General features: G+C 53.2%; 1 protein-coding gene across 4 annotated transcripts in view; it reads left to right on the top strand.

The window, feature by feature from the left end:
* CAD (carbamoyl-phosphate synthetase 2, aspartate transcarbamylase, and dihydroorotase) overlaps window positions 1-20,596 on the top strand; it is a 22,527-nt gene extending 1,931 nt beyond the window's left edge. Inside the window, exons 3-44 of one of the 4 annotated variants that reach the window (XM_019637811.1) lie at window positions 860-989; window positions 1,870-2,012; window positions 2,186-2,327; window positions 2,521-2,692; window positions 2,889-3,074; window positions 3,259-3,371; window positions 3,692-3,837; window positions 4,094-4,225; window positions 4,367-4,600; window positions 4,734-4,955; window positions 5,182-5,370; window positions 5,619-5,743; window positions 5,912-6,042; window positions 8,622-8,734; window positions 9,183-9,427; window positions 9,645-9,891; window positions 10,259-10,357; window positions 10,643-10,867; window positions 10,949-11,131; window positions 11,342-11,560; window positions 11,864-12,031; window positions 12,631-12,813; window positions 12,916-13,020; window positions 13,460-13,699; window positions 13,922-14,003; window positions 14,297-14,463; window positions 14,623-14,787; window positions 14,945-15,076; window positions 15,292-15,493; window positions 15,868-16,058; window positions 16,155-16,295; window positions 16,514-16,615; window positions 17,064-17,160; window positions 17,793-17,837; window positions 17,947-18,116; window positions 18,226-18,300; window positions 18,800-19,012; window positions 19,192-19,317; window positions 19,499-19,654; window positions 19,741-19,842; window positions 20,047-20,141; window positions 20,246-20,596. In XM_019637811.1, coding sequence (XP_019493356.1) covers window positions 860-989; window positions 1,870-2,012; window positions 2,186-2,327; window positions 2,521-2,692; window positions 2,889-3,074; window positions 3,259-3,371; window positions 3,692-3,837; window positions 4,094-4,225; window positions 4,367-4,600; window positions 4,734-4,955; window positions 5,182-5,370; window positions 5,619-5,743; window positions 5,912-6,042; window positions 8,622-8,734; window positions 9,183-9,427; window positions 9,645-9,891; window positions 10,259-10,357; window positions 10,643-10,867; window positions 10,949-11,131; window positions 11,342-11,560; window positions 11,864-12,031; window positions 12,631-12,813; window positions 12,916-13,020; window positions 13,460-13,699; window positions 13,922-14,003; window positions 14,297-14,463; window positions 14,623-14,787; window positions 14,945-15,076; window positions 15,292-15,493; window positions 15,868-16,058; window positions 16,155-16,295; window positions 16,514-16,615; window positions 17,064-17,160; window positions 17,793-17,837; window positions 17,947-18,116; window positions 18,226-18,300; window positions 18,800-19,012; window positions 19,192-19,317; window positions 19,499-19,654; window positions 19,741-19,842; window positions 20,047-20,141; window positions 20,246-20,348 — 6,456 coding nt within the window. In that variant the 3' untranslated portion in view covers window positions 20,349-20,596. Of the gene's footprint in view, window positions 1-859; window positions 990-1,869; window positions 2,013-2,185; window positions 2,328-2,520; window positions 2,693-2,888; window positions 3,075-3,258; window positions 3,372-3,691; window positions 3,838-4,093; window positions 4,226-4,366; window positions 4,601-4,733; window positions 4,956-5,181; window positions 5,371-5,618; window positions 5,744-5,911; window positions 6,043-8,621; window positions 8,735-9,182; window positions 9,428-9,644; window positions 9,892-10,258; window positions 10,358-10,642; window positions 10,868-10,948; window positions 11,132-11,341; window positions 11,561-11,863; window positions 12,032-12,630; window positions 12,814-12,915; window positions 13,021-13,459; window positions 13,700-13,921; window positions 14,004-14,296; window positions 14,464-14,622; window positions 14,788-14,944; window positions 15,077-15,291; window positions 15,494-15,867; window positions 16,059-16,154; window positions 16,296-16,513; window positions 16,616-17,063; window positions 17,161-17,457; window positions 17,838-17,943; window positions 18,117-18,225; window positions 18,301-18,799; window positions 19,013-19,191; window positions 19,318-19,498; window positions 19,655-19,740; window positions 19,843-20,046; window positions 20,142-20,245 lie in introns of those variants that run through there. The other 3 variants (XM_019637720.1, XM_019637961.1, XM_019637872.1) reach the window with 3 other exon arrangements.

Here is a 20,596-nt window from a genome sequence, read left to right as displayed (position 1 = left end):
CTCGGCCAAACTTCCTTCGAATCCCTAAAGAACAGTCTCAAAATACATCTTCCTTTAAACCTTCCACCACTAAGCAGATGTAATTTAAATATGCCACTCCCTCCCACACAAATGACCTCTTTATCAGTTTAGTTATTAAATGCTTATCTGTTGGGTAACAAATTTGTGTTATCTTTCTTTTTAAGATAATTCTCTATGAAAGGGAAGGGTATAATCATGCCTGAACCTTTATTTAGTAAGGTATTGTGCACCTACCTATCTTACACTGCTTTTATCACACCTTGTAATTATGACCTCCTTTATTTACATGTTACCTTGTTAATTTTCATGCGCCCTAAGTAGCAAATCAACATTGTGATGGCAGGGACCTTGTCTTTTTTCATGCTCACTGCTCCTCCCCGAGTACTCAGTAAGTGTGTATTGACTGCTACCATGTATCAGTCACCTTGCTCTGGAGGAGTTCACAGTTCTGTGAGGAAGACATACAAACATTCAGATTACCACGTAAATAGCAAGAACAGTGGAAATGAAGTGAGCTTAGGGGAGCTCTAAGGAGGAGGCACACGCTGCTTTGGTGAGTGGGGGTGGCTTCACAGAAGAGGGCATTTGTGATTTCAACTTTAGAGAAAGGAAAAAGGAATATGTCATTTTAAGTGATCAGTCAGGCACGCTGGGCCCATGTGTTCTGTGTTTCTCACGGGGGATGGCACTGCAGGTCAAGGGCGAAAGCATGCGGTGCTTGGTGTGTTTAAGGTCGTTCAGGGTGGCTGAAGGATAGGGTCCGTGCTGTACAACAGCAGCACACCATAGGGAGGGATGTAGCCCTGGGCTCCTCATGATCTCCTCCTTCCATCGACAGTGGTTTGAATCCTCGGGGATCCATGTGGCAGGATTGGTGGTGGGAGAGTGCTGCCCCACGCCCAGCCACTGGAGTGCCACCTGCACCCTGCACGAGTGGCTGCTGCAGCATGGCATACCTGGCCTGCAAGGTATGGTGCAAGCGCAAGTGTGGGCAGAGCACAGGTGCCCGGATGGAAAGAGTCAAGGGAAGATTTCTGTGCACTATTGGGACTTGAGTCCAAGGTTGTCATAGAATGTGTCTGATTTGGAAGGTATAGATTGGGGACTGGGGCAAGGAACTGAGCTCTCGCTCACATGGAAAATTTCAAACATACAAAAGGAGAGAATAATATAATGAACTCCCAGCCTCTGTAGTCATCAACTCAGGGCTAAACTGATTTCAGCACCATTACTATAACCTCTGGATTATTTTGAAGCAGATCTCAGACATCATATCATTTTATCTATAAGTAAGCAGTTCAATATGAAAAAGAAATCCTTATTAAAACGTCTTCACATTAACATTATCATACCTTTAAAAATTGAACAGTCATTCCTTAATATCATCAAGGTTTAAAATTATCCCAATTACCTAATTTTTTTTTTTTTTACTGTTTGTTTATTTGAATCTGGATCCAAACAAGATCCATACATTACAACTGGTTGATCCATCTTTTTAATCTGTGGGCCTTGTAACTTATTTGATAAAAACAGGTCAGTTTTTCTTCGGACTATCCATCCCACAGTCTGCATTTTGTTGATTATATTCCTGTAGTGTTATTTAGTGTGTTCTTTTTCTGTAAACAAATAGATATGGTATTATTTTCCGTAAACAAATCTAGAGTCATGGTGCAATTCAGAAGTGATAGTTTTGGCAAGAATACTTGATGGTCGTGTACTTCCATCGGGATGGCCTAGGATTTTGATGCCTATAAAACAGCTGTGTGTGCTCGGGTCTGGAATGGAAACCTCAGCCTCGTGCATGACTGAGTTGGGGGAGTGTGATCTTTCAGAGTGATATTTTGACAGGAGTGGACACTCGGGAGCTGACTAAGAAGTTGCGAGAGCAAGGGTCTCTGCTGGGAAAGCTGGTCCAGGATGGGGTAGAGCCTTCAGCCCTGCCATTCTTGGACCCCAATGCCCGCCCCCTGGTGCCAGAGGTCTCCATTAAGGTACAGAGGTAGAGTGGGAGAGTGTTGCAAGCTGTAGCACGGTAGTGGTATTCTGCTCATAAATGGGGAGAACACTTAAGGGATAATCAGAAGAGGCCTCCAAGTTAGGGGTTGGCGTGCGCAAATCTGTACCCGCTGATCACAGCTGCCAGCCGTTGCCCTTTATTCCTCAGGCTCCGCGGGTATTCAATGCAGGGGGTACCCCTCGGATCCTTGCTTTGGACTGTGGCCTCAAGAATAATCAGATCCGATGCTTGTGCCAGCGTGGAGCCGAGGTCACTGTGGTACCATGGGACCACGCACTGGACAGCCAGGGTGAGTAGCTGGGGTCTGTACAGGACCACAGACAAACAGCATGGGTGGAAGAACGGTCCCTTGGTTTAGTTGCTAAAAGTCAACATGAGTTGCAGGGAGGATGAGGGGAGAGAGCTTTTGCTCTAACGGTAAGGGCTGCAAGTGTCTCTCTAGTTGAAGACTGGTTTTGATGTCATTTTTTCTGCCACTCTAGAATATGAGGGTCTCTTCCTGAGCAATGGTCCAGGTGACCCCGCCTCTTATGCCAGTGTGATATCTGCACTGAGCTGTGTCTTATCTGAGTCAAATCCCCGGCCTGTCTTTGGGATCTGCCTGGGACACCAGCTGCTGGCCTTAGCCATCGGGGCCAAGACTTACAAAATGAGGTGGGACTTATGGAGAGAATGGGCCGTGCTACTGACATGAGGGGTGGGGAGTCTTGGGAATGGGAATCGAGTCGGTATTTATTAATGCTGAAATAGGAGTGGGGGCTGGTGAGAGTCCTGAGAACAAGCACTGGGTTTGGTCCAGGGGCGAGGGAAGGTGAAGGGGTTCTGTGACTCAGCGTGCTTCCTTCTCCAGGTACGGGAACCGAGGCCATAACCAGCCATGCTTGCTGGTGGGCTCTGGGCGCTGCTTTCTGACATCCCAGAACCACGGGTTTGCTGTGGAAACAGACTCACTGCCGGCAGGCTGGCTTCCTCTCTTCACCAACGCCAACGATCATTCCAATGAAGGCATTGTACATGACAGCCTGCCCTTCTTCAGGTGAGCCTGGGTGATGCTCACAGAGTGACTGGATGTGCACAGCTCGGAAGCCCCCTGGGACCGGAAGATGAGGAAATAAAGCATCGTAGTGGGCCCCCATCATCTCTCCCACTACCCACCCTTTAGGCCGCCAGTGCCCAGGCCAGTGCTCATGACAGGTTTCATGATTCAATCTCTTCATCAGTGTCCAGTTTCACCCAGAGCACCAAGCTGGCCCTTCAGACATGGAGCTTCTTTTCGATATCTTTTTGGAAACTGTGAAAGAAGCCACAGCTGGGAAACCTGGAGGCCAGACCGGTAAGCACCTGGGTAGGTCTGGGTTGTGGAACCAAGAACAGGGCTGGCTCTGGGATGGGAATAAGGCGGACATGCCCCAGGAAATGGATATATGTTTGGGAGGTTAAGGCGGGTAGGGAGGGAAGGCAACCAAGCCAAGATGGTTCGTTTATGCTGCTTCCAGTGAAAGGAACTCCTGCGTCTTGAGAGGTTTGGGTCCTGACTCTGCCACTCATTAGAGGCATGACTTGTTCTGGATTCTTCTGTAGAGAGGGTTTATCCAGGTGATCTCTCCGGTCTCATTCAGCTCTAGCAGTCTCTGGCTTTCTTTGCCTTCACAGTTCGAGAGCGGCTGGCTGAGCGCCTCTGTCTGCCTGGGACTCCCAGACCAGGCTCTGGGCTTCCACCACTACGGAAGGTCCTGATCCTGGGCTCTGGGGGCCTCTCCATCGGCCAAGCTGGAGAGTTTGACTACTCAGGCTCTCAGGTAAATCATGGCCATCCTGCCCCTCCAGGTGTGTGCCCTTCAGGAATGGATAGGAGGTCCATTCCAAGAAGAAGGGCTGCGGCATGAACGCTGGTTGTAGGTAAGAATGTGCAGAAAGGTGAGGTGCTGAGGAATAGCGGTTGGTTGTTAGGGACTAAGAGCACAGGGAGGAAAGAAGAGAAAGAAATGCCCATCTGAGGCTGTTTACAGTCTTGCATCTGCAGTCAAGTCAGACATGCCCTTTTTGTCGCCCTAGGCAATCAAGGCCCTGAAGGAGGAAAACATCCAGACATTGCTGATCAACCCCAACATTGCCACAGTGCAGACCTCCCAGGGGCTGGCTGACAAGGTCTATTTTCTTCCCATAACACCGCACTACGTAACCCAGGTATGACTGGGGTAAGGCTGGGCTGAGGAGAGGCCCCATGTGGGCAGGGAGATCCTGTGGTCACTCCGAGTTTCTAAACTCCTTTGATCCATTCCCTAACCCCAAGGTCTTAATGCCTGTTATTCCTCTCTCCTCCCTCAGGTGATCCGTAACGAGCGCCCAGATGGTGTGTTGCTGACTTTTGGTGGCCAGACAGCTCTGAACTGTGGTGTGGAGCTGACCAAGGCTGGAGTGCTAGCTCGGTATGGTGTCCGGGTCCTGGGCACACCTGTGGAGACTATTGAGCTGACTGAGGACCGGCGTGCCTTCGCCTCCAGGATGGCAGAGATTGGAGAGCACGTGGCCCCCAGTGAGGCGGCAAATTCTCTTGAACAGGTTTGCAGGGTGCTTGGGGGGCAGATAGAATAGTGTCATTTTTTTGTATCTCATTTTCTCTGGGTCCAGGAACCCTCTGCAAAGCAAGTAGTCAAGACCTGACCTGTTTGTTCATCTCTTCTGCTTGTTGCAGGCCCAGGCAGCTGCTGAGCGATTGGGGTACCCTGTGCTGGTGCGTGCAGCCTTTGCTCTAGGTGGCCTGGGCTCTGGCTTTGCATCTAACAGGGAGGAGCTCTCTTCTCTCGTGGCCCCAGCTTTTGCCCACACCAGCCAAGTGCTGGTAGACAAGTCCCTGAAAGGATGGAAGGAGATTGAGTATGAGGTGGTGAGAGACGCCTATGGCAACTGTGTCACGGTGAGTGACGGAAGAGGGTGGGAGTAGTGTCAGGTAGCATGAGCGCTTGTAAATCAGATAGTATGAGCTTTTGTAAAAGCAGAGGCTAGGGCTGAGATCTTTGAGGGGTCAGTGTCCCTCAGACCCAGGATGGAAGCAACCCCAGAGGCAACAGGACCCTGGGATGCAGCATCCTGTCTCTCCTGACTCCTTTAGCAGTGACCTCCCTGTGACCTTCCCTTCACAGGTGTGTAACATGGAGAACTTGGACCCACTAGGCATCCACACTGGGGAGTCCATAGTGGTGGCTCCAAGCCAGACACTGAATGACAGGGAGTACCAGCTATTGCGACAGACAGCCATCAAGGTGACCCAGCACCTTGGCATTGTTGGGGAGTGCAATGTGCAGTATGCCTTGAACCCCGAATCTGAGCAGGTGAGACTCTAGGCCCTGAATAAGCTAGCCATTGGACTTCCTTCCATAATTTTGGGGCCTCAAGGCGAAGGGGCTCTTTGGCCCTACAGACTTCTGGAGTAGGAGCCAGAATTGTCTTTGTTGGGGTCAGGCTGGGGTGGGGGTTGCTGTCTATCACTTTGAGGAGGGCTTTATTTTCTTCACTTTTTGAGATCTCTCCTAGGTGGCTATTTACCTGATGACTCTTTCTCTGTTCTCTCTCTTTGCAGTATTATATCATCGAAGTGAATGCCAGGCTGTCTCGTAGCTCTGCCCTGGCCAGTAAGGCCACAGGCTACCCGTTGGCCTATGTGGCAGCCAAACTGGCTTTGGGCATCCCTCTGCCTGAGCTCAGGTATAAGGGTGGGGTAGAGATCAGGGAGGTAAGGGGCTGGGGAGCTGAAGAAAACATTCATGGAATATGAAAAGGCCTGGATGTGTGGGGATGGAGAGAACTATCAGGAAGCTCACCCTCAATGTCTTCCACTCTGTCCTTCTGGCAACCCCACCTGATGGCTCCCAGGAACTCGGTGACAGGGGGAACAGCAGCCTTTGAACCCAGCCTCGACTATTGTGTGGTGAAGATTCCTCGCTGGGACCTCAGCAAGTTCCTCCGTGTCAGCACAAAAATCGGAAGCTGCATGAAGAGTGTCGGTGAGAGAGACACACCCCCAAGAGACCCCTCCCCGGATCACCCCACAGGGTTCCACCCATCCGAAGAATCTAGACTGTCTTAAGAGAAAGTTCCCTGGCATGGCCTTTTAGCTCCTATACTAGCAGCTTTTGGGGAACAGTTTCTCAGAGCTAGTAGGGACATTTCAAACTAAGATAGTAGGCCTTACTAGGAGTGGAGATGAAAGGCTTCTGGAAATCTATGTCAGAACACACATGCCACCTCCCCTCCCAGATGGCATGTCAGAATCTCTGGAATGGGATGATAGCCATCGGACGATCTCATCTGTCTTCATTTTATCATTGAGTAACTGAGATGCCCCCAGAAGGAAAGTGTCATGGCTGAGTAGAGGGCGGAGCCAAGAACTGAAAACTAGACCTGGTTGCTAATGTTCCTCTCTTATAGAGAGAGCAGTGCTGTGAAACCACCCACAGCATTTCGTGGCATTTTGCCCATGGTCCCTTAGGCTGTTAATGGCAGTGACATTTTGTTTTCTGTGCTAGTTTAAATACTGATGCTTGGGGGAAATAATGACTTGTTTTCCTGTGAACATGTCTAAATCCAAACTCAGCACAGTGGCAGCCATTCTTAGCACATCCCCTTCTCTGGGTACTTTCTGTCGTCATCACTAAATGAAATTTTATTTTTTACTTTTTTAACACTGTATAATATCAGAGCAGGTTTTCAGAGACCTTTTTCATAAAAACAAGGAAATTTAGTGGTGAATAGTGAATGGGTACAGCGGTCAGCCTCCAAGCAGTGGTAGAATACGCTGAAATTGAATTAACATGCTTCCTTGTAGTATCCTTTTAAGTTGCCGTAGACTATCTGCTAAAACATTTCAGCCCAAGCATGTGCACAAACCAAAGTGCCACCAGCTAAGGATCGAGTATGTCATTGCGCTCCAAATTCCCATTAAGAGCAATGGTCGCCTTTAAACAAGTGAGTCTGACTCAGATATTATTTTAGAATTTTTAGAAATCTTACAAGACTGCCAAGTTGTTCCTTCTGGAGATGAATTGCTGTTATATGAAAATTATAATAAATATGGGAATGAAGCCATAATTAAATTGTGGCTAAAAGAAGTAGATTGAAAATAGGACAATCAAAGATTGATTCCTAAGTGAGACATTTCAGTGTCTTACATCTAGGCAGGTATTCTCGGAATGTGATCTTTGGTAGCTTTTTGTAACTTTCAATATACAAGTAAGATACATGCATCATTGAGAAATTAGAAAAGATAGTTTAACCAAAGACTAATCAATCGCCTGTAATCTTGTCACACAGAGATTAACTTGGGTATATATATGATTCCAGAATTTTTCTGGGCATGCACATGAGCCTGTTAGGTTTTTATTTTGGTTAAAAAGAAATAAAAGTTTTTACCCAAAATAAAAACTTATATAATATAACCACGTTACAATGGAATTAAGCAAAATCACTCACAGTCCACTTCCTTAACACTACTGTTAGCATCTTGGTGTTTTAAAAAATTTTTTTAAAGAAACTATTAGGATTGTAAATAGAAAAATACAATTGGTAAGAAATTCTTGAAGACCCTAGGGAAAATTGTCAGAGGACATGAACAAAACTTGACAGAAGAGGAAATCAGTAACCAAACGGGGACGGTGGGGTGGTGGTGGGATTCCTCTTATTAGTACATAGAAATCTAGTTAAAAGAGATAACATTTTTGCTTATTAGCAAAAATTGTTTAAAATGATTATACACACTTCTTAGAAAGCTGCTTACACTTATACTTTGAATTGTAAAGCACACACTTCTATAAAGCAATCAATAGTTATTAAGGGCCAGGAAATTTGTCTTACCTATTGGCCCTGCACTTATGGAAATTTATCCTAAAGAGACAATCCAAAAACAAAAAAAGGTAATCCGAAGCACAGCAAACATCACAGACTCACTTAGAACGAGGAACACTTCAAAGCTAAATGTCCCTCAGTAAGTGAGCAAATTGTGGTAAATCACACAGGAATTAAACTGCCGGTTATGAGGTCACATAGTAATGTGGGGACATGCTTATGATGAGGGAGAAAGCAGAATGGAAACTATATGTATACTACAATCAGGTATAAAACATACATGTGAAAAAAGTCCAGGAAGAAATGCTCTAAAGTGATAGTAGTAAAGGTGATTAGCTCTGGGTGGAGTCAAGGAGTAATGGAGTCACTTTATTCAGACTTTTTAGAAGTTTTAAGGGATGAGACAGATTCTAGATGGTGTCTTCACAATATGAGTATAAATAAAGCCAACCAAATAACTAGATAACCGTCAGTGGTTGGGCCACTGTGATAAACTGTAACATGTTCCAATATCCACATGCCCATTTTAGGCATTTTAATCCCATATTCAGTAATAAACATAAAACATGAAAATTGCAGGGAAAAGAACAGAAAGTTTAAGATTTCTTAATAATGAAACCCCATAATTCCTACCACCATGGGACTCGAGAACCTCCTGGAGATTTGACTGGAAACCACAGACATTCTGCGCAGCGCCGCCCTCCCCTCAGAGGCCCTCAGTCTTTCCATCCTGTGTCCCCAGGTGAAGTCATGGGCATTGGGCGTTCTTTTGAGGAGGCCTTCCAGAAAGCTCTGCGCATGGTGGATGAGAACTGTGTGGGCTTTGATCACACCGTAAAGCCGGTCAGTGATATGGTAAGTGGCCCCCTCCCCCATCAATATACCTAGAATGGTCCCTGCTGCTCTCTGTCTCCAGCCCATGAGCGTGTTACCAGCAATAGTAGCAGAAGCCGTTACTGGACATTGGCTGTGTTTTCACTTTGCTGAGACTATTGTGATGTCGTCTCATTTGTCATTATATGAGGACGGATTATTAGACTTGTTTTTATAGATGAGGAAGCTGAGGTTCAGAGAGGTTGTGGGACTTGCTTGATGCCGCACAGGTGACAAGGGGCAGAGCCAGGATTTATGTCCAGGCTTTTGTGACTGCAGAGCAGGGGCTCTGCAGCTTCCTTTCCTAAGATGGTGGCACTCGTGTTCTCAGGCTTTCTGAGGTGCCGACAGTAGGCTGGGAACATTTCGCTTCATGTTCTGCCATCTCCTACCCTCGGCACAATCCTTCCATCTGCCCTCTCCTCATTAGGAGTTGGAGACTCCGACAGATAAGCGGATCTTTGTGGTGGCAGCTGCCCTGTGGGCTGGCTACTCGGTGGAGCGCCTGTATGAGCTCACGCGCATCGACCGCTGGTTCCTGCACCGAATGAAGCGCATTGTCACACATGCCCAGCTGCTGGAACAGCACCGTGGGCAGCCTTTGCCCTCACACCTGCTGTACCAGGCCAAGCGCCTTGGCTTCTCAGACAAGCAGATCGCCCTTGCGGTTCTAAGGTGAGAGACGGCGGCCAGGGCCCCAGGCTGAGAAATGTGAGGCAGAGACCCTTGGTACCAGCAAGGGGCCCTCAGAAAGGAGGGCGTAGGGAACTTTAGAGGCTTCTGACCTTCGTCTCTGGGTATTTTCCTCTGCGATCCCTGCCCGGGGATCCCCCCACTCTGTGCAGCCCGTAGCCCACTCCCAGGGCCTGTGTTTCTGCCCCGTCTCTTTTAGCACAGAGTTGGCTGTTCGCAAGCTGCGTCAGGAACTGGGGATCTGCCCAGCGGTGAAACAGATCGACACAGTTGCAGCTGAGTGGCCAGCCCAGACAAATTACTTGTACCTGACATATTGGGGCACCACCCATGACCTCACCTTTCGAACGCCTCATGTCCTGGTCCTCGGCTCTGGCGTCTACCGTATCGGCTCTAGCGTCGAGTTTGACTGGTGTGCCGTGGGCTGCATCCAGCAGCTCCGAAAGGTTCGCGAGCTGGTCTTTTGTACCGTTCTCTCTGCTGTTCTGTTCATCTCCAGTAATTGCCTTCAACCCATACTGAATCCTGCCCGTCCTGTTAATTGCTACTCCTCACCTCTATTTTAGGGCTTTGGGTTGGGGGGCCCCCTTAGGCTATGTTGTGCCCTACACAAGGCATGTGTCACGTCTCCAATGCTTTGCGCCTGCTGCTCTGATAACTACAGTGCAGGCTCTGCTTCTCTCCCAAGCCAGGTGTCCTGTCCAGCTGTTGCAGGACGCTGAGGTGGTGCTCTCTGAAGTGGGGGCTTTGGCTTAGTTTCTCCATGCTCTTCCTCCTACCTAATTACTAATATCTGTCCCCTCCCTCTCGCAGATGGGGTATAAGACCATCATGGTGAACTACAACCCAGAGACGGTCAGCACCGACTATGACATGTGTGACCGGCTCTACTTTGATGAGATCTCTTTTGAGGTGAGAGGGATGAAGGCTGTCTGTTAGCTTGGGAGGCAGGGTCAAGTGGAACTTGAACCTTCTGGAGATTTGACTGTAAACCAGACATTCTGGGAAGCTGCCTCCCCTACCCTCAGGCCCTCAGTGTGTATATCCTGTGTCCCGAGGCGGAGCCATGGGCATCGGGCTGGCTGACCTAAGATTCTTTGGAACTTGCAGGGCATGAGGGGAAGTGGATGGAAGGTGAGGAACAATGAGCCCTGACCCCACTTATCCCCACCACTTGTTTCTCCTCCTGTACTGTAGGTGGTGATGGACATTTATGAGCTGGAGAACCCTGAAGGGGTGATCCTTTCCATGGGTGGGCAGCTGCCCAACAACATGGCCATGGCTTTGCATCGGCAGCAATGCCGGGTGCTGGGTACCTCTCCTGAAGCCATCGACTCGGCTGAGAACCGTTTCAAGTTCTCTCGGCTCCTGGACACCATTGGTATCAGCCAGCCTCAGTGGCGGGAACTCAGTGACCTAGAGGTTGGCTGGGGCCTGGTGGGGAGCTGGAGGCTAAAGGATGGGTGAGTATAACCAATCCTGCTAAGCTCTCTGCTCCCTTAGTCTGCTCGCCAGTTCTGCCAGACCGTGGGGTACCCCTGCGTGGTGCGCCCCTCCTATGTGCTGAGTGGTGCTGCTATGAACGTGGCCTACACCGACGGAGACCTGGAGCGCTTCCTAAGCAGTGCAGCAGCCGTCTCCAAGGAGCACCCTGTGGTCATCTCCAAGTTCATCCAGGAGGCCAAGGTGGGAGACTGCAGACAAGTCTCTGGGGGCAGGCTCCCAGCCCTGGAGAACACTTCCCTCTCTGGTCCTACAGAAATGTGTAGGCACAGTGGCTGGGAAGCATGGGTTATGCCAGGGCTCTTAAATGAAGGGAGCATCTTGGGGTAAATGGGAGAAGAAAATGGCCCTTGCCCTACACCATGTTCCCCTGTGCACCCCCCCGCCCCTTAGGAGATTGACGTGGATGCTGTGGCCTGTGATGGTGTGGTGGCAGCCATTGCCATCTCTGAGCATGTGGAGAATGCCGGTGTGCATTCAGGGGATGCCACGCTGGTGACCCCACCACAAGACATCACGGCCAAAACCCTGGAGCGGATCAAAGCCATTGTGCATGCCGTGGGCCAGGAGCTGCAGGTCACGGGACCCTTCAATCTGCAGCTCATTGCCAAGGTGGGAAGAGGGGGCTAAAGGAAGGTTCTAAAGGGACACAGCGCCTCCTCATACCATGTCAGCCCCAGTGGCAGGGAGCCCTGCACTGTCACCTGCCCTCATGAGAATAGACAGGAAGGCTGGAGGGAAGGGGTGATAGCTAGGGCCCACAGTGTGGTCAGGGTTTGTGACAGTCAGTCATCCTCACCCCTGTCCCAGGCTGATTGCCCACAGAATGGTGAGTGAGGGGAAGAGTCAAGGTCAGTGGGGTGGTGTCAGCAAGCCCAGCCGGAGGAAGGCCTGACCAGTCCCTCTCTGCCCCAGGATGACCAGCTGAAAGTTATTGAATGCAACGTGCGTGTCTCTCGCTCCTTTCCCTTCGTCTCCAAGACACTAGGTGTAGACCTAGTAGCCTTGGCCACACGGGTCATCATGGGGGAAGAAGTGGAGCCTGTGGGACTCATGGCTGGCTCTGGCGTCGTGGGGGTCAAGGTAAGAGGGATCGAAACCCTGAAGCTCGCAGTTAGCAGCAGGGCGACAGTGGGCGAGAGCCCCATCACCGCACAGACCGTACGTCAGTCAACACATGAACCAAACACCTGCTGGGGGCAGAGCATTGCTGGATCGTAAGGGGGATAGATGGCCTTTGTCCCTTAGGCGCTTACTCTAATGATGGGAGGCAAGAGAAGTTGGGTCCAAAAACAGCTTGTTTATAGAACAGCCTGTGATAAACCTACATAGTAGAGATATAAACAAAATGCTAAAGGTGTTTATAGACGGGAGATGCCACTTCCAGAAGAGGAACCTGGGAAGGCTTGAGAGAAGAGGTCATATTTGAATGAGCCTTGAAGGGCCGTCAGGATGTTTGATTTGCAGGGCTTGTTGAGGAAGTGTTCCGAGGCTAGGGGAATAGCCGAGTGGGAGCTGAGGGGAGGCCCGGAGCATGCTTGGGAAGCAGCTGGCTGATGGGTGCAGAGCACACAGAGCAGCAGCAGGGCGGGCTAACCAGGAGAGGGGACCAGGGCTGCCTCTCCCACTGAGGGGAGGTGGGCTGCCCATGCCTTGGCATCTCTCCCACCCTGTTCCTTCAGGTGCCTCAGTTCTCGTTCTCCCGCCTGGCGGGTGCTGACGTGGTGCTGGGTGTGGAAATGACCAGTACCGGGGAAGTGGCCGGCTTTGGGGAAAGCCGCTGCGAAGCCTACCTCAAGGCCATGCTAAGCACTGGCTTTAAGATTCCCAAGAAGAACATCTTGCTGACCATTGGCAGCTATAAGGTACAGAATTCAGGGTGATGGCCTGGAGAGGTGGGGCATATGAGCTGACATTGAAGTGGAAGATGGAAGAAACACAACCTCATCCTCCTCTGCTTGTCTCAGAACAAAAGTGAGCTGCTCCCGACTGTGCGGCTGCTGGAGAGCCTGGGCTACAGCCTCTACGCCAGCTTGGGCACTGCTGACTTCTACACCGAGCACGGCGTCAAGGTACAGGGGCTCCCCGATCTACCCCACATTGTCCTTCCTTCAAAGGTGTGAAAGCACCAAAGAATTCTCTCTCTCTTCCTCCGCCTTTGTTGTTATTGTACAAATCACGTATATTCCTTGTAGAGCAAGTAGAATATGCAGAAAAGCAAACAAAAAAGTCCTTGACAATCCCTCCACCAGTGTTAGCATTCAGATATATTTTCTTGGAGAATTTTATCTATGTATGTGTGTGGGCTCATACTGCACAGAGCCCTTGGTAACCAAGTTTAGATAACTTTCCCGTCAAGAAATAGACTCTGCCAGTAGCAAACAGTCCCCACTCTGTGGGTCCTCAGTCTCCTCTTCACGGGCCCCTGGGCTGCCTCCCCCTCCCTGCAGGCTGGTCTTCCCGAGACCCCTGCCAGGCTCGGGTTGGCCATGCCCTTGTCTTGGGCCACAGGTAACAGCTGTGGACTGGCACTTTGAGGAGGCAGTGGATGGTGAGTGCCCACCACAGCGAAGCATCTTGGAGCAGCTGGCTGAAAATCACTTTGAGTTAGTGATCAACCTTTCGATGCGTGGGGCTGGGGGCCGGCGTCTCTCTTCCTTCGTCACCAAGGGCTACCGCACCCGACGTCTGGCCGCTGACTTCTCAGTGCCCCTCATTATTGATATCAAGTGCACCAAACTGTTTGTGGAGGTAGCTGACACCTAGGTGCCGGGAGGGAGACTGCCAGTGTATTGGGGGAGGAGGGAGAGGTGAGCATCGTGGGGTTGGGGAATCTCAGCATGAAGCAGCCATGCTAACAATCAAGCTTGGTGGGTCTAGAGAGATGGGAGCCCGGTTTATGGGAAACCCTGTCGCTACCTACAACTTCCAGGATGCCCATAAATCAGAGCTGACCATGGTTTCCACCTGCAGGCCCTGGGCCAGATCGGACCAACCCCTCCTATGAAGGTGCACGTTGACTGCATGACCTCCCAAAAGCTTGTGCGGCTACCTGGTAAGTGCATCGCAGGAGAACCTGGCTTCTGGACGCTGGTAACAGCTGGCATAGAGACCCCGGGTGTGGTGAAAGGTGGCTGTGGGGCCCACTCCCTGCCCTGGACTGCATAGAGTGTGCAGGCCCCAGAATCTTTGTCACTTTGAGCTCTTTTATTCTTTCATCCATGGTGCCCTTGACTGAGGAACCTCACCACCTCTCACTTGTATTTTCCTGCCACCCCAACTCGCCTCCTTGATGCCCTTCGCATCTCTGAGTCTTCCTCTAATCTTGCTACCTCCATGTTCTTCCAGGATTGATTGACATCCATGTGCACTTGCGGGAACCAGGTGGGACACACAAGGAGGACTTTGCCTCAGGCACAGCCGCCGCCTTGGCTGGAGGTGTCACCATGGTGTGTGCCATGCCTAATACCCGGCCCCCCATCATCGATGCCCCTGCTCTGGCCCTGGCCCAGAAGGTGAGCCCTGGAACTCCTGCATCATGGTGACCCACATGCACCCCTCAACCTCCCCTGCCTCCGTGAGCACTGCTCCCTCCGCACCTCCCCAGGGGCCCAGGCCCCTGGTGCCAGGCTGGCATGGATGCCAGTGGGCCCTATCTCATGTATCCTCTCCAGCTGGCAGAGGCTGGCGCCCGTTGTGACTATGCCTTATTCCTCGGAGCCTCGTCGGAAAATGCAGGGACCCTGGGTGCTGTAGCTGCGTCTGCTGCGGGACTGAAGCTCTACCTCAATGAGACCTTCTCAGAGCTGCGCTTGGACAGTGTGGCCCAGTGGATGGAGGTAGGGAGTGGGCATGTGGGAGGAGGCAGCTAGACAACCCCTTCTGGCTGGAGGAGCCCACAACATGGTCTGACGACAGCAAGGAGCTGAGAGAGCTCTGATGAACACGGAGAATCCAGGGGCCTGTGCACTCCCTGAAAATTCTCTCTGCCCCCAGCATTTCGAGACATGGCCTTCCCACCTCCCCATTGTGGTCCACGCGGAGCTGCAGAGTGTTGCCGCCATCCTCATGGTGGCCCAGCTGACCCAGCGCTCGGTGCACATCTGTCACGTGGCACGGAAGGAGGAGGTGAGGGTGCATCAGAGGTCCTGGTGCCCCTATTGCTTTCCCGGGAACGCCAAGGAGTCAGGGGTGTCCTAGGGGGGCAGCAAAGGGTCGGGAGCCTGGAGCCAGCACTCGCAGCATGTCTGCTCCACAACTTTCCAAGAGCAGGTGTTGGCTGCGGGGACTTCGTAAGGCAGGGCATAGGGGGAGGCCTCTAGATTTCCCTGCTCTCCCCCCAGATCCTGCTGATTAAAGCTGCAAAGGCCCGAGGGCTGCCAGTGACCTGTGAGGTGGCGCCCCACCATCTGTTCCTGAGCCACGATGACCTGGAGCGCCTGGGGCCTGGGAAGGGGGAGGTCCGGCCTGAGCTTGGCTCCCGCCAGGATGTGGAGGCCCTATGGGAGAACATGGCTGTCATCGACTGCTTTGCCTCAGACCACGGTGAGAGGGCCCCAGATGTACCTCCTCTGCCCAGCAGGGCCCATGGCTCAGCTCATGGAATCTGGGCCAGGACTCCAGCTCCGTGAGGACTGGGACATGATCTGTGTCGTACCCAGCCTCTGATAGAGGGGCTGGCCTGTGATGGGTACTTGATAAATGTACATCGAAATAGTGAGCAGACGAGTAGAATTATTAACAAAGGGACATGGGTAGAAGGCGTGGGCCCCAGAAGATGGCAGCAGTCCATTTCCCTGTTTTCCGATTCCCAGAAGCACTTAGCGTCGGGGTTGGGAGTGAGGTGGCCATCCTGGTGGCGTGTACGACTCCCCAGGTTTGGAGGTGATTGGTGCTGAGCGTAATGCTCGTTCTCCCAGCGCCCCATACCTTGGAGGAGAAGTGCGGGCCCAGGCCTCCCCCGGGCTTCCCGGGCCTTGAGACCATGCTGCCCCTGCTGCTGACCGCCGTGAGCGAGGGCCGGCTCAGCCTGGACGACCTGCTGCAGCGACTGCACCACAACCCTCGGCGGATCTTTCACCTGCCCCTGCAGGAGGACACCTACGTGGAGGTGTGTGGCTGAGGCCTGAGGGGTGGAGGACTCTCCGGCCCTCGGGCGTGTTCCGTGCTGTGGCCTTGCCCTGGCATGACCCGTGACTCTGGGCAGGTGGACCTGGAGCATGAATGGACAGTCCCAGGCCACATGCCCTTCTCCAAGGCCCACTGGACACCCTTCGAGGGGCAGAGGCTGAAGGGCACCGTCCGACGTGTGGTCCTACGAGGGGAGGTGGCCTATATCGACGGGCAGGTACGTGTGTGGTCCTTGCCCAATCCCAGCTATGACCTCAGCGCCATTTTCATTCCAACCCAGCACATCTGCACGGTCCCACTACTCCCTCCAGATGCCCTGTACGTGGGTGGGCACAGGTCCCGCAGGGCATTTGTTCTTGCTGGCTTCTCCTCCTTCAGGATCCCAGTCCGGCTCTGCCCCCTCCTCACTTGCCCTTCCCCACCCTCTGTCTGCAGGTTCTGGTGCCCCCGGGCTATGGACAGGATGTACGCAAGTGGCCTCAGGGGGCTGTTCCCCAGCTCACGCCCTCTGCCCCTGCCACCAGCGAGATCACCACGGTACCCATACTGCTCCGGGCTGGGGTTGAGGGTTGGAGGTTGCAACCAGAGGCAGGGCTAATGGCATAAACATGTTCATCAGGGGTTCAGAGGCAGAAGGCTCTCCACTTAACAGTTAAAATCCCCACTACCACACCCCCTACCTCTCCATCTACTGCAAAACACAGAATTAACTCTCAGTGTAGGAGGCTACCTATGGGAAACACAGGCCCACTAACCCAACCAGAGATACATCTGGGGGCCTGTCATGGGGCTAGCACACACTTCTAAGAGGCCAGTGTGTCTGCCCCTGTGGAGGATAACATAGCAGAAGGATGGAGCTATGGGGAGATGATGGAGAACGGAGTCCATGTGGACAGTGAGCAGTTTGGCTTTTTGTGAGGGATTGAATTCGAGGAGGGGTTGCGTCAGTAGTTTTCCAAACGCTATGCCAATGTTGTCTCTCCAGACACCTGAAAGGCCCCGCCGGGGCATCCCAGGGCTTCCCGATGGCCGCTTCCACCTGCCACCCCGAATCCACCGAGCCTCAGACCCAGGGCTGCCAGGTAAAAAGAGATGTCTCATGACATGGAAGGCTGGCCAGCTGGACTTAGAGATGTGTAGGGTTGGGCTCCTCTCCCCACCAATATCCCAGATGGACCAGGGTTGGGGGCTCAGTGGCCTAGGAACTGGTCCAGGCCCTTCCCTCCCAGCACCTCATCTTTGTTAACTTACCCTGTTCTTCCTGCCATCCCCTCACCCTAGTCTGATCCACTGTACCCTCTTTTGCCTAAATCAGCCTGCCCAGCGTGAGGTAAGCATCCCATAGCTGCTTCTCACAGGCCCTTCTTTGTTGTGGGCAGCTGCATTCCTCCACCTGAGAGCTGGGATCCCACGGGGCAGCAGAGCATGGAGTAAAGCCAGGTGGTCGGTTGTTGTGACCTTGCCGTTCCCCTTCCTTAGGACCCCTTTGCCACCTGGGAGGGCCGCAGGAGAGGACCACTGCTCACACACAGCAGCCCCTGTGGGAGACCACATGTGTGTCCCCAGAGCTGTAGTCCTTCCTGCTCTCCCCTAACCTGCTAGAGCTAGTGTGATGTGAGTCGGTTTAACAGACACTGATCCTGAGTCCTGAGGAAATGGGGGCTCTTCAGACCTCAGCCATAGGCTTACTTCTGTCCCATTGCCCTGTTTGCAGCTGAGGAGCCGAAGGAAAAGGCCTCTCGGAAGGCAGCTGAGCCAGGTGAGAGGACCCCACCCCACCCCGGAACACGCTCACCTTGGGGACCTCTGATCTGGCCTTGGTAGGAGGGACCCTCTGACCAGCCTCTTCTGCCCATCCCTCACAGCAGAGCTGATGGGAACCCTTGATGGCACCTGCTATCCTCCACCACCACTACCTAGACAGGCGTCACCCCAGAACCTGGGGGCCCCTGGCCTGCTGCACCCCCAGACCTCACCCCTGCTGCACTCATTAGTGGGCCAACATATCCTGTCCGTCCAGCAGTTCACCAAGGATCAGGTGCCTGGGCGAGGGAGGAGGGGGACGCCTGGAGCTTTGAGGATCTGGCAAGTCGGGGCTAGTACCCCCCGGTGGCCACTGCCTCCAGTTGACTCGGGATCTCTCTTAGATGTCTCACCTGTTCAATGTGGCACACACGCTGCGTATGATGGTGCAGAAGGAGCGGAGCCTCGACATCCTCAAGGTCAGGGTCAGGGCTGTGGGCTGAAGGTCCCGGCTCCTGTCAGCAGGACTGTTCAAGTGGTCGGAGGGGCCTATCCCTCGTGTGAGTCCGAACGCCCCTTACTGTAACTCAGGCTTCTCTATTCTGGAAGGGTCTGCTGCTCTAGGTATCCCCGTCTGTCCTCCCATCAGCATGCAGCTGACTCGTGAGGCCCTGAGCATCGGCACATCAGCCCACTCACCTGGTCACTTGGTCTGTGCTGATGTAGCCATGGGAGAGAGCTAGCATGTTGCCTTGTCTCAGAGAGTGTGTGTCTGGTTCAGACCCTTACCAATGGCTTTTTGGAGGCAGAGCCTTTAGCTCAGAGTGACATAAATGGTGGAAGTTCAGGTCACGGGGAGGTTTGGGGAGAAGGATTCTCTCAGCACCCCTCTTTGTGTAAGTTGGGGTAGCAGGCAGTAGCCTGTGTTCCCGAAGATGAACACACATGCATACACGTTGGATCTTGCCCTCCCCACAGGGGAAGGTGATGGCCTCCATGTTCTACGAGGTGAGCACGCGGACCAGCAGTTCCTTTGCAGCAGCCATGGCCCGCCTGGGAGGCTCTGTGCTCAGCTTCTCGGAGGCCACGTCCTCCGTCCAGAAGGGCGAGTCCCTGGCTGACTCCGTGCAGACCATGAGTTGCTACGCTGATGTCGTGGTGCTTCGGCATCCGCAGCCCGGAGCAGTAGAGGTGAGGCCGGCCTGAGGACCTGCGCCTGGCACCCAGGGCCACGAGGTCCCTTCTGCTCACATTTTCTGGGACTGCACGTCTCGGGTTGGGGCAGATGATTGAGGGGACCCAGGAAGAGCAGGGCTGAGGCAGGGAGACGCAGAAGCCAGGATTCTCCTTCCTTGTTCCCATTTTCACAGCTGGCAGCCAAGCACTGCCGGAGGCCAGTGATCAACGCGGGGGATGGCGTTGGAGAGCATCCCACCCAGGCCCTGCTGGACATCTTCACCATCCGGGAGGAGCTCGGGACTGTCAATGGCATGACGGTAAGGGTGGTCGCCTGGCCGGGGAAGGTCTGGCAAGGGAGGCAGTTGGGAAGTAGGTCCCCCATTCCAGGGTGTGCTGCATCAAGGAGGCCTACATCCTGGTCCCGAGGCTGAGAGCTTTGAAATGGGAGCAGGGGGTGCTCAGTCCGGGGCCCTCTTGGTGACTGGGGTGCTCCCCTAGATCACCATGGTGGGGGACCTGAAGCATGGACGCACAGTGCACTCCCTGGCTTGCCTGCTCACCCAGTACCGTGTCAGCCTGCGCTACGTGGCGCCTCCCAGCCTGCGCATGCCGCCCAATGTGTGGGCCTTCGTGGCTTCCCGCGGCACCGAGCAGGTGAGACCCTGGGAGGCCATGGGGGCCATGAGTCAGGCAGGCAGAAGCTGGCACCGCATTCACCCTGCCTCGGCCTCCCCCTTCAGGAGGAATTCGAGAGCATTGAGGAGGCGCTGCCTGACACCGACGTGCTCTACATGACGCGCATCCAGAAGGAACGCTTCGGCTCTACCCAGGAGTACGAAGCTGTGAGTGCCACGGCTGAGGACAAGCCAGGGCTGGCGCTGCCGGGCATCCAGACTCAGCCGGGAAGGCTGGGCTGCTGGAGCATGGTCACAGCCCCTCAGTTGCGATAGCATGTGGACGGGGAGGGGACCCGGGGGGAGCCCAGGCTTGTGGCCTCATAGCCACCCTGTCCTGAGGTGCTGACAGGGTCCCTGTCTGCCTTGCAGTGCTTTGGCCAGTTCATCCTCACTCCCCACATCATGACCCGAGCCAAGAAGAAGATGGTGGTGATGCACCCGATGCCCCGCGTCAATGAGATCAGGTGACATGGTGTTAAAATTGAGGATGCGCTGGGGGCTGGCTGTGGGAAGACACTTAGTCCTAGATAGTTAAACCTGCGTGGTAACTCTTTTCATTCTCTTGCAGTGTGGAGGTGGACTCGGACCCCCGAGCGGCCTATTTCCGGCAGGCCGAGAACGGCATGTACATTCGCATGGCTCTGTTAGCCACCGTGCTGGGCCGCTTCTAGGGCCCGGCTCCTCAGCCTCTTCTTGGCAGGCCCAGCTGCTGGGCATGGAATCCGGTGCCCCCCACGGGGGCAGCACACTTAGTAGATGTTAGGGGGCGTCCAGATAGCTCACACGCACACACATGAAGACTGCACTTCAGGTGTCGGGCTGGTCTGGAGTTCTGCAGCCTACGAGTCGGCCCTGTCTCCCTAATTGCACCTCAGTGCTATACAGTTTTTCTACTGCTTTAATAAACAGCTTAGCTGTC

Source organism: Hipposideros armiger, unplaced genomic scaffold (genome assembly GCF_001890085.2).
Source record: "Hipposideros armiger isolate ML-2016 unplaced genomic scaffold, ASM189008v1 scaffold_0, whole genome shotgun sequence".
Lineage (NCBI taxonomy): Eukaryota > Metazoa > Chordata > Mammalia > Chiroptera > Hipposideridae > Hipposideros > Hipposideros armiger.
The sequence above is the reverse complement of the archived record's forward strand: the minus strand, read 5'-3'. Positions and strand labels throughout refer to the sequence as shown.